The sequence below is a fragment of the Tripterygium wilfordii genome, chromosome 20, assembly GCF_013401445.1.
Source record: "Tripterygium wilfordii isolate XIE 37 chromosome 20, ASM1340144v1, whole genome shotgun sequence".
In the NCBI taxonomy this organism is placed as follows: domain Eukaryota; kingdom Viridiplantae; phylum Streptophyta; class Magnoliopsida; order Celastrales; family Celastraceae; genus Tripterygium; species Tripterygium wilfordii.
Window position 1 is genome coordinate 7941783 of NC_052251.1, and position 12827 is coordinate 7954609.

At 36.1% G+C, this 12827-nt stretch overlaps 1 protein-coding gene across 1 annotated transcript; it reads right to left on the bottom strand.

Annotated features, from left to right (window-relative positions):
• Positions 1-119: 119 nt before the first annotated feature.
• LOC119986521 (ethylene-responsive transcription factor ERF061) lies at positions 120-1575 on the bottom strand. The gene has a single exon (XM_038831108.1). It carries the CDS (start codon positions 1386-1388, stop codon positions 453-455), a length of 936 nt encoding a protein of 311 aa, XP_038687036.1. The 5' UTR covers positions 1389-1575; the 3' UTR covers positions 120-452.
• Between the last annotated feature and the right edge of the window lie 11252 nt (positions 1576-12827).

Consider the following 12827-nt stretch of genomic DNA (forward strand, 5'->3'; position numbering starts at 1 on the left):
ATAGATCGTCATGACCTTTTGGTAGGGTTTAAATTATCTCTCGTCAAAGTAAGTTTTGCCTAATGATGCACCATAAAAAGTTCACAAAACCAAATCTTTTAGTAAGTTCTTGGCAATCATCAGTGAAATCTAAACATGTGAAATTATAAGCAAAAAGCTGAATTTTATTACATGGACTAAACAGTAGAACAATTAACTGCTCAACACAAATGTCCCACTGGCTTCCATCATAACACCCATTTGTGTAGAAAGGAAGCAAATCACAAAAACATCCTTAATTGCCTTCCATGTAAAAACCCAAGGTCATACTTAACCCTAATTAACCTTAATGAGGATTCTACAACAAACAGTTATAGCATGTACTTAACTAGACTGCCCTCAACAACACTAACATTTACACTAAAAACAGAGACAAGTTGATGTCTGTCTGAATCTTTCAAATTCTTGATGGATCAATTGGCAAGAATCTCCCAAATCACATCGGGATCGAAAGATGGCATTTTTGCGAGCGAGCACCCTTCGAATTCAGTCCCCTCTGGCACCAGAATAGGGTAATTTGTGGAAACAGAGGGTGGTGAATTCTCACAATTCCAAAACATTTCTTCAGAGACAGTGGGTGAAACCCACTCACTCCCCAAGTTTTCACCAAAACCCAGAGTTGAAACAGACGACGAAGACGAACAAGAATCAACCTTTCCCACTCTCTTATTGCTCCCAGTGGTGGTGACATTGTGATCAGAATTACTCTTCTTTGCGAGCTTTTTAGCCCTCTCTCTTCTCACCTTCTGACAGATTGTTTGGATCTTGTCATCCACTGAATTCTTCAGAGCATTCAATCTAGCACTATCTGTAAAACCCAATAACATGGGATCCTTAATGTTTGGAAAGTTCAATCTTGCATACTCACCTCGTAATTTATACGCGGCACGATCGTATGCATAAGCAGCAGCCTCTGCACTCTCATAAGTGCCCAACCAGACTCTCATTCTGTTCTGTGGCAGTCTAATCTCTGCAACCCATTTGCCCCAGTGCCTCTGCCTCACTCCCCTGTATAGCTTCTTCTTTGGAGGAGCCATGTAATCGGTCCTCGTCCTCGACGGGTAATTTAGGATTGAACTTGTTGTTGAAGAAGTGGTGGGTAGAATTGTGTTTGAGTAGTCGTTTTCTTTGCAGAATTTTGTTAACAGATCTCTCTGGCGGAGATAAACAGAGGAGCCTAAAGGTTCAAAAACAGAGCTAGTAATGGTGGCTGTGGTTGTAGTAGTTGTTGATGATGGTGGAGAATCAGAGAAAATTAAGTCCAAAGTGTTGGTGCCTCCTCCTGCTAGTATGAGCTGTGATAAGGAGTACCCAATACTTGCATTGGTGAATTCTTGCATTGTTTCCATGACTTTCTTAAGGAATGTTTGTTTTACAAGAAAAAGGGAAACAATAATAAGTGAAAGGAAACAGGGCACTGATATAAAAGAGTCCCCTCTCCCTTACAGAAGGAAAAATTGAAGAAGAAGAAGAAGAAGAAGAGTTGAAAAGAAAAGAATAGCAAAGAGAAGCTTAATTTGAATTATTAATGACAAGTCTTGGTGTTGTTATTGGTTCCAAGTTAGTTGTATTACTATTTATAGAGGCAGAGTATGTTGTTGCATTTACAGCTAATACTTTTCTTAAATGACTAAATTGCCCATGAAGTGAGTGGTTACTTAGCAGAAGAAAAGAGGGGCTTAATTGGAAGTTCAAAGATGTTTGACTGTAAAGAATATGACAAAACACAAAGAAGAAAGTTGTGGTTTCATATTGATATGAGGAGAGTCATTGTGGTCCATTTTTATTAGAGAGATCAGATAAGCCGTACAATCCCCATCGATGCAGCTAAAAAGCTACTTTTTATATTTATTGTACATTAGTCAGACTAGACTGGGTCTTCATCAATTGCCAAACACACGCGTCTTTTTCTTTTCCACTTCAATATTTTCACCTTATCATTTCATACTTCTTTTTTTTTTTTTAACCGACAATCACACCATACAAATATGAATTTACCCCTTCGAATAATTATATACTCACTTGTACATGCGTCTCTTTCTTTTCCCCTTCAAAATTTTGACATTTTCACTTCCCACTCTTTTTTTTAATCGAGAACGATACCATACAAATATGATGATACAAATGAAAATATTTATGAAAAATATTTTATTTTGTTATTTTAGGAAATCAATTGTTTTTCAGTTAATTAGTATTATTTTTTTAGGAGTATAGTATTTTTTTAAGTATTTATTTTCGGTTAGAAGTGTTTAGGGTTTGACTAGGGTTTCGTTTAGTTTACTATTTAAGGTTGTAACTCTCATTGAGGAAGGGAAGTTTTGAGATGAATAAAAATTAAGAGACGATAGTCTTTTTTCCAATTCTTTGGTATTCATACGAATCAACAAAGTATTGAAGGCTTAAATCTGGTATTCGTGTGTCGAATCAACATATTTAAGTAGACTTGTTCCTGATATTCGTGTGTCGAATCAACAGATCCAAGTGGGTGTTCTTTCCACCACGTCGCGCTACATCAGTTGGTATCGGAGCTTTGCACGTTCCTAGTCATGCCGCCAAGGAGAAAAGTTGCCGAAAATCAGGCAACTTTGAAGAAGGTGTATGCAAGGGATGATGCATATTTGGTTCAACGCTTCGAGCAGTTGGAAGGTCGATTTATGAGAGAGTTGGAGTTGTTTGCGCAACGGCTAGAGGCCGCGCTGCATCTCTACCAACAAACCCGCCATCGAATCTGCAAGAGGCAGATGAGGCCGAATATGATGAAGTCTTCGCTAACCCTTTTTGGGGACAAGGGTGCAAGAGAAAGGAGACAAGTCAAAAATTATGATCCAAGGTGGTGGGAGGCTGGAGATCAAGGAAGAATTGGATGCACCATCAACAACAATCTTTAATGAAGAGAAACAAGAAGTGATAGGTTTATCCAATCCCTTCTTGAAGTTCATAGATGAACAAGGTGAGCCAATTTTTGATGTTTATCCAGATGAATCAGATTTTTTGGTACAAAAAGATATTAAAGAAGAATTAATGGAGGATAAATCGGACATCATTGAAGTAGTAAATCCTGATAATCTTTTGGTGGTTGTTGAATTCGTTGATTTTGTTATTCCAGAAATACTTGAAAACCCACATGGAGAAAACTTTTTGTTTATGTTGTTTCTAAACTTATTCAAGAGTTCAAAGTGGTTTCGTATGTTAGGTACAAGGATAGTGATCAAAAAATCAGGAGATTTTCTATTACAAGTCTTCAAAACTCGAGGTCGAGTTTTCTCCAACAAAGGGAGAATGATGCAGATGGAAATATTTATGAGAAATATTTTATTTTGGTATTTTAGGAAATCAATTGTTTGTAAGTCAATTAGTAGGGGTGTCCACTCGGTTTTCGGTTCGGTTTTTAACCATAATCGAAATGTCTAAATCGATTCAGTTATGATATTTTAGAATCCATAACCAAACCATATAGTTCGGATAACCAAACCGAAATAACCATATTTTTCGGATCGTATCGGTTTTCGGTTTTTGAAGAAATGAAAAGGCATGAATAAATCTCAAATAGAGTGAGAAAATAACCATGATCGACTCCAACTCCCCAAAGTTTGATAAAAATTCATGATAATGATAATAAATATATTATTTCATCACAATTAAAGAAAAATAAATTTACAAGACCAAGAGAAATAATATGATCAAGAAAAAAAGAAAAGAAAACATACATGAAAATGTCTCCTCATTTTCACTTTAACAATAATCAATCTTAATTTATATGAATTTTAAAATGATAAAGTCACCATGAGTTTCAACTAATCAATCTTAATTTATAATTTGTGTAATGATTAGATTAATCGGTATCTAAATTTATAATTTGTTATGACGATATAATCAGAGTTTTAATCTAAATATGTAATATATATATATATATATATATATATAATGTATATATGTTTGGACATTTATATAATATATATTAATATTTTTTGGTTTTCGGTTATAACCGTAACCGTAACTGAAATAACCGTAATAGAAAAAAATATCTGAAATTTTAGTAAAATCATAACCATATCTGAAATCGTAACCGAAAATTGAATAACCACTGTTATGGATCGGTTCTCGGTTTACGGGTCGATTGTGGACACCCCTATCAATTAGTATTATTTTTTTAGGAGTCTAGTATCTTTTTAAGTATTTGTTTCCTGTTAGAAGTGTTTAGGATTTGACTAGGGTTTCCTTTAATTTACTATTTAAGGTTGTAACCCTCATTAAGGAAGGGGAGTTTTGAGTTGAATAAAAATCAAGAGACGATAGTTTTTTTTTCCAATTCTTTGGTATTCATTCGAATCAACAAAGTATTGAAGTCTTAAATCTGGTATTCGTGTGTCGAATCAACAGATTTAAGTAGACTTGTTCTTGATATTCCTGTGTCGAATCAACAGATCTAAGTGGGTGTTCTTTCCACCACGTCACCCTGCATCATATGGGCCTAAACTCGGATACTCATACTCGCGTGCACAAAAAATTTTCACCTAACGACATAATAAGTTGGGCAGAAATTCAGCATTTTTCACCTTACAACAAGATAAATTACGTCAAAATCCAACAAATGACACCCAAGGGTGTGAGAATCAAACTCAGGATAACCCGAGTTCGTACGATTTGATTATAAAAAGATTTACTAATTAAGCTATCGTTGGAGTGGTTAAACACTTCTCACCCACAACAATAATTATTGTGTGATTTTAGCCACACATACCGATACCATTCAACCTTCTTCCTCATATGACATTTCACCAAAAATGGTCTCCCAAAAGAACAAATATTGCATTGTAGAAGAGAGAGGCAGCAATATTCACAGCAAAATGGGACCCATTTTTCTGTGCATTAAAGTAGTAAAGGTAAGCATTGAAAAAGGTTTGATATTATTTGTAGACAAAGCTCGTGAATGAAGACACCTATCCCTACTCCTTCAATTGCTTTATTATGTGTGTCCATGTGAACAAACCTAACCATGCATCGCTTTTCCATAAGTCAATGTTCAATAGTCCTCTCTCCATCTTCATGTTACTCTCTCTCTCTCTTACCGAGTCTTCGCATTCTCTTCTTCCTCTTTGATTTTTTTAGTTAAAATTAGGATGGCTGGGATTTTCTATAGATTTCATCTCTTGTTGTTGAAGGCAAAGTCAACATTCTTCCTATAGATTCAAGTGGTAATCTATATCTTATGTTTTTTGTTTAATCTTTATTATCTGACACAAATCGGTGGAGTACGAAATTATTGATGGTCATCCGAGAGTGTCTGGTCATGACTATTTTGAGTTTTTATTTTTTAAGCCCTTTTGATTGTACTCTTTTTTTATCATAACTCGAGTGTCTATGGACCCCAAAAACCTAATTTATTAGGTAAATTTAATATAAGCAGGTGATGAGTTTTTTTTCAAAAGAAAAAAGGAACAAAACTCAAAGGTGATTGAATGATATGATGATTAAGTTTAGTTTAACAAAAAACCAGCAGCTTTTGTTGACCTAAAAGCCTTATGGAAGGGCATAAACGTACTCTTACATTGGTAACTTCATTTTCAATCGTCATCACTCATCAGTACTCATGTGAATTGAAAAGCTATTAAATGTAAAACTGTGGAAATTGGAGACGACCTTGTGGGTGGCAGAGCGTAATTAAATATTAACTGAGGGGGCTTTTTGAAAAAACTTTATTGCCAAAAAGTTGTGTTTTGGAAGTATACGGAATTGGTCGCGCTAGGACGACCCACAGTCGCCGACTTCTCAAGTGGTCCTGTCTCCTGAGTCCGACACGTCAGTGCGTCACCGCCATTGTCTCTTCAACCCCTCATCTCATTGCATTGGCATCACAGACACGTGTCAGTTTGTTACTGCCTACCATGCCCAAAAAGCAGGGATTCTCATCTCTTCACCTCTCGACTCGTGTTGTACATCTCTTCGTACACGCAATGCAAACTTCATACGACGTCGCTTTAGACCTTTTACACTAACATAACACGTCAAGTAAAAGATTAGGTCATGTCATGATGACCTCATAATGAGCTCAAGCCTTGTGATTGAATTTAGTACTACATTGATATGCTATTTGAAAAATATTTTAAATTTTATTTAGAGCAAAAATAAGTTTTTTTTGATAATCGATACTGATGTCATATAAATTTATTCTTTAAACATCTTATATGAGTATAAATTCAAATAATCAAACACACACGCACATAAATTTTACGTCACACCTTACGGATGTACACTAATCGATGAAAGGTCAAAAGGATTGGGCACAAGCTGGGCCTCACATTTCACGGAGTCAAGTATGGCGGTGATGTTTACTTGACACAACAAATAGGATGTGAAACCTTCAAGTTCAAGGGAGAGTTCACCACGAATTATATATATATATATATATATATATATATATATATTTATATATATAAGAATTCTCACATAAATGTCTAATATAAGGGTATAAAATAAGGTTTTATATATACACCATTGATTTGAAACATATGATAGCCAAAACAGTAGACCCTACTTGTCATCTCATTCATCCACACATTAAAAAATAATCCTTATTTTACACCCTTATATTAGACCCTTATATGAGAAATAAGACAAACAAGTTCAATTAGTGGAGACACAACACAATGTGCGTTCACCATCTTAACCTTAAAAGTATCTAATTTGCATAAGAAAGCATATACACACACAACCCTTCTCATATGCACAGACCCGCATATGAGAAATCGTGCTGGCTTTTAATGTAAGCCGTTAGATCAATCTAACGATTGGTGTTTTAGATTTAATAAAAAAACCCACAAATTCCAATTTTCTTCCGTCTCCAAGATAGAGACTCTCAAGATATGAATTTCACCTTCCCATATCAACAATCAAGTAACAACAATAGATTTCGTCAAGATTACAATCAAGAATTGCCTAAAAATCTCATATATGAAGCAGGGTACACAAACCCTAAACGGAAAACTCTATGGTGCAGTGACCCCTTCGTTGGTGTTGGAGGCTAAAATCGTGAAGATCTGAGTTCCGAAAGTGGGAGAAGGGAGTTCAATGCTGATTTGGAGTTTTTGTGTATATTGATATTCATATTAATCCCAGTCGTTAGATTGATTTAACGGCTTGCATTTAAAGCCCGCACGATTTCTCATATGTGTGTCTGCGCATATGAGAAGGGTTGTGTGTGTATATATATATGTAATGGAATTCTCCTATGCGCACTTAAAATACGCACTTATGTTTTCATCGTTGATTTGAAACATGTGGGACCCAAAGTAATGGACCTCACTTGTTATTTCACTTATCTACACCCTTAAAAGTGATGCGTATTTTAAGTGCGTAAATTAAATGCGCATAGAAGAATTCATCTATATATGTATATGTATATATGTATACATATATGAACGAATGTATGTATGTGTATACCATCCAATATTATTTGTGTGGAGTTGAGTGCACACGCATCTGGTGAAAGTATACTGAATTTTTCTTGACTAGTTGTAATCCTTATGACTTGACACTTCTTTCTAATTAAGGAATTGATTAAGGCCAAAATTAATCATACTTTACTATCATATACCTACTCTAGCATTGTAGTCTCCATAAAACTGGAATTCCTAGTTACTGAAAATGTCAAACTAAAAAATCCATACTAACTCAACAATATATATATATATATATATATATATATATATATATATATATATATATATATATATATATATATGTATGTATGCATGTATGTATATTAAATAATTAATACATATGTTGTGTGGAGGCCATGTAATGTGATCATGGCCACTTTGATGAGTGGTTGGTCCACGTGTCTGGTTTCTAGATGAAACCCTCATCTGTATCGGGGAACCATACAAAAGAGAGAATAATAGTTGATGGAAACAGAAGCTATATATAATATTTGATTATACAGGAATTCTCCTATGTGAACCAAAAAGTATGGACAAGTTTGTGGACCAAAATCTAATGGTTGTAATCAATCACAACATAAGTGGGGGCCACACATTTATTATGGGACCCACCACATCTATGGTTGAAAAACAAGTCCACAAACTTAGTCCACACTTTTGGTCCACATAGGAGAATTTTTGTTTGATTATATATGTATATGTGGAAACTTGGTCACTTTCAAGCTACATAGAAATGGTCTAGTCTTATCTCAGTTTTTATGTTATTTTATTTGATAAGGCAAAGCCTTTGGGCCTACCACATCATGTCCTGACTCCACAACAAAAATTATTATAATACTTACAAAAAAAAAACCAAATTATTATAATTTGGCTTAATCCAATCTAATTTGAGATATTGTCGGCTATAAAAGATCATAACCATTATATACTTCTTAAAAGGTGTCTCATGTGTTTAAACTTGGACTCAAGCAAATCATATGGTTACTTACCAAACCAATTTTTTTTATTATTTCGAATTCTCTCCAACACTTATGGATTCGGCATGTGAAATCCATCAAATGGTTCAAATGGATTAGAGTCCTCAAAACATTATCAAGTCCATTCATAGGATGTTCGAGGCATCCTTCACCTATGGGTTGATAAGACCCATTAAGTGAAAGTGACTCTTGATGAGAATCACAGGAGTGAGAAAGTTAAAGGAAGAAATCTAGGTCAGATTATGAATCTTTATTAAGTCAATTAGAGTTTGTAGATATGTAGGTTAGTATAAGAATTCTTATTTAAGTCAACTAATTATAGTTGGTTTCTGATCTATAAACACTAAGTTTATAAATCTGTTTAATTATGCATTGAAGAAATAAAAGACACGTGACAACGTTCAATTGGGTTGTTGGATCGTGACTGACGCATTCAACAAACTTGAACAAGATTGAGAAGGTCCTTAGGATTGAAAATTACTCCGATATCATTCATAATTTGGTGCAATCCACTTGAGGTATTGTCTACTATGGACCAAAACCTACACGATTTTATTTTTATTAAAAGACGCCTGAAGTGTTTGGAGTTGAGATCAAACTTATAAAATACATGGTTGGTACTTACTAAACCAATGTGAGATTTCTAACAAAACTCTTAATAATGATCCACATTAATTGCAACAAATACTTCACAATTCTAATCTCCAATAATTTTTTCGTTCTCCTTGGTCAAAATTTTGAAGTAATCAATTTATTTTTCTCAAAAGATATATCTTGTAACTTGAGTCCTAAATTTAAATTGTTTGAAGAACCCTGTAAGTTCGTAACAAATATGTAGTCTTGAAAAATCATACGCTTTTCAATTCGTAATGAGTTGATCCATGTGGATAAATATAAAAAAAATCTCATGCATAGTCAGCATGACATGTGGTAAGGGGAAGAGGGAAGACCATATACAAAAACTCTTAACGTGAACTCAGGAAGGATTCAAATTCAAATAAGACTTCATATGAGGATGAATCGTCATAGCCCAACAACTTAACCATCTCAACGTCAAGATCAAATCACATCTTATCTCAACAGACCTAACAATCAGGGATATAAAAATCACAACAAACAACTCAGAGCGTCCATAAAAGGAATGATGAAACTCAGATTGGGTACGCACTACTAATTGCGACATTAGATACTTGATTGATTATCGAAAAAAATACTGACTTGAGCGTCAGAGTGTCCTCGAGTCATGAAAGGTCGTCCATTCTTATTCTTGCAAGTACCAAGGTTTATCATCCACGACACTCCTCGACATCAGGTATCAACGTGTATGGTTGTGTAGAAAATTACATCAACAATTTGGCGTCGTATGTGAGAAATGAGTACTTTCCTAGTGAAATCTCTGAGTTGTATCATGATGGGGACAAAATTGAAGCTAGAGAGAGGCAGGAAAGTCCGTTGGGGAAAGAAGATAACACAATTCATTGGAGAAAGAATAGAATATGATTTCTTTAGAAATACAAATAGAGGAGGTTGTATGTAACAACCCACCCCCTCAAGTTCAGTAACACTTTGTCCGCTTTGGGCCCAACTAGCTCTCACGGCTTTGTCTTCCTAGGAGATCACCCATCCCAATATTTCTCTCGCCCAAGCACATTTAACTATGGAGTTTTTATGGGATTTGATGTCACCACTCCAAGGAAAACCGATTGTTACTAGTTTGAGAGTTTGACCCATTATATTCTATACTTCTCCTCAAGCATTGTCCGATGTGGGATAGTAGACAAGCCTATTGTGCCACAAGCTGTACCCCCCTCAGGAGTCGTACACACACGTGCCGACACACAGAGCCCACACTGCAAGCAAGAGGAGCTCAACGAGATTCGAGCATAAGGCCCCAAGCGACTCCAGGACCATGAGAGCAAGAGTATAACACGACGAGATCTCGTAGAGGAGAGGAGCCTCACCCTGAAGAGAAGGCGGAGGCGTCCCCCTACTATCAAGAGGGTGCGATGCCACTCCTCATCTTTAAGTCTGTGGAGATCACGTGATGAAAGATCATGGACTCGGTGTAGGTCTAGATCTTAGAGCCAAGAGAAGCCTCAGAACCCAAGGAATACTAGTGAGATGAGGTGGGGGCAAGAGCATTCCCCTGTCACAAGAAGGATGGGATGTCGATTTGGGTCCTCGAGTCCAGAGAAACCACGAGACGATAAGTCTTAGATGTAGCGTCACTCCATATCATGAACTACAGGAAAGGATCAAGAAGTATATCAAGTTGATAGAAGACAACAAAACGACTAATAACTAAAGCAATGACAAAGAGTCACCTAAAGGATTACAGTATACTCATAAAGCCATCCATACGGCCTTCAATGAACCAATCACTAAGATAAGATCCTCCAAAGAATCAAGGATCATTAGTATTCACTTTTTTAGGTGCTCTTTGAGAATGAAGGGCGATCTAGTCAAAAGAGACTAGAATTGCTTTTTTGCCTATTACAACGACAAAGGAGATCTTATAGAAGAACGTAACGATTTGAAGTAGTACTTAGAACACTTGGTTGAGTAAGGATATATAGAGGAATTCATTAGTAGTAGAAAGAAACAACAAGATGTAACTTCAAAGAAAAATGAGTCTTCATTTAGCTTAAGCAATTGAGGAGTTCGTTTTTAATTTATTAAAATAGGCTAATATTTGCTATGTCAATTAATGATATAATGTTTTCTTTATGTCAATGAATAATTTATATCATTGTTAAATTCAATGACTGTTGAACTGAGGAGGTATTGACTATATAAAAAAAATGCCAAACAAACATCATTCGAAATCGAGGATAACCTTGCATAAGATTTGTCAAAGAGGTATTAGTCAAAGCCGAGGACCAACCTCGCATAGAAATGCCAAAGAGGTATAAACCAAAGACAAAGTCCAACCTTGCATAGACTGGCTGAAAAGGCACCACGAAGTCTTACCTAGCACAAGACTACCAAGGAGGCATTAGAAAAGCCGAGGGACCAAACTCACATAGATTTATTTCCAAAGAGGTATCATTCCAAGCCGAGATTCAACCTCGCATAAACTTGCCAAAGAGGTATCAAACAAGGCGAGGTCTTACCTCGCATAAAAAGGCCAAAGAGGCATTATACAAGATGAGGTCCAACCTCGCTTAGAATTGTCAAAAAGGCATCTCGCATAGATTTTCCAAAAAGGCTTCAATCAAAGCCGATGACCAACCTCACATAGAATTTGCCAAAAATGCATTACTGAATCACACAAAGACGAGGCCCAACATCGCAGCCAGAGAGGCAACACGAGGTCATACCTTACATGAAATGAAAATGGCAATGGCAAAGAGGCATCATTCCAATTTGAGGTCTTACCTCGCAAGAAACTTCCAAAGAGACATAAATGAAAGACGAGGCTCAACCATACATGAAAATGATACATCACCACGATTACCAGGTGGTGGTCTTACCTCGATGATATGCCCAAGAAGCATCACCATGATGAGGTATAAACTTCATATAGATTCACCAATGAAACATCCTTTCAAGACGAGGTCCAACCTCGCATAGATTAGCCAAAGAAGGACGCATCAATCTGAATTGAAGTCTAACCTCACAGAGATATGTTGAAAAGGCATTTGTCTTACCTTATATGATATTGATTTGCCAAAGAGGCATCACTACAACGAGATCTTACTTCGCGTAAGAATGATATGCCAAATAGGCATCATCGAAATGAGGTCTTAACTCGCATGAAAATGATCTGCTAAAGGGTATTACCATGTCGAGGCATCAATCCAAACTGAGGTCTAACCTCACATAGATTTTCCAATGATGCATCATTCCAAGATGAGGCCCAATCTCACATAGATTGGCCAAGTATGCACCAATCCAAATCGAGGTATAACCTCACATACACTTGCATCTTTCAATTCGATGTCATAGCTTAAGAGATACACCACAGTAACTAAAGAAGAGGCACGTAAAGAAGAACACAAAGCTCAAGAATACAACACAGTAGTGTGGTCTGTAGCAAACCATGCTAGTTCTAGGTGCCACGCTCCACTGGCATCTCTACTCAAGAAACCTTAGACGAGTTAAGTAGGCGTCTAGACGATTGTCGGGATTGTAATTTTTTTTTATAAATAAGAGACTTGTTTTCTAGGGTTGTAACCTAATTCCTATGGTTACAGAGACGGCTAGACCTAATGAGAGAGAGCAAGGTAGGGAAAGCTTTGTGATATATCTCTTGATGTAATTGGGTTCTAGGGGTGAGAGATTCCAAGAAGTAGTCTTAGAGAGTATGAACATGAGTGAAGCTTATAATAATCTCTTGGGTTTTTGGGTACTATTCAGTTTTTTGGATAGA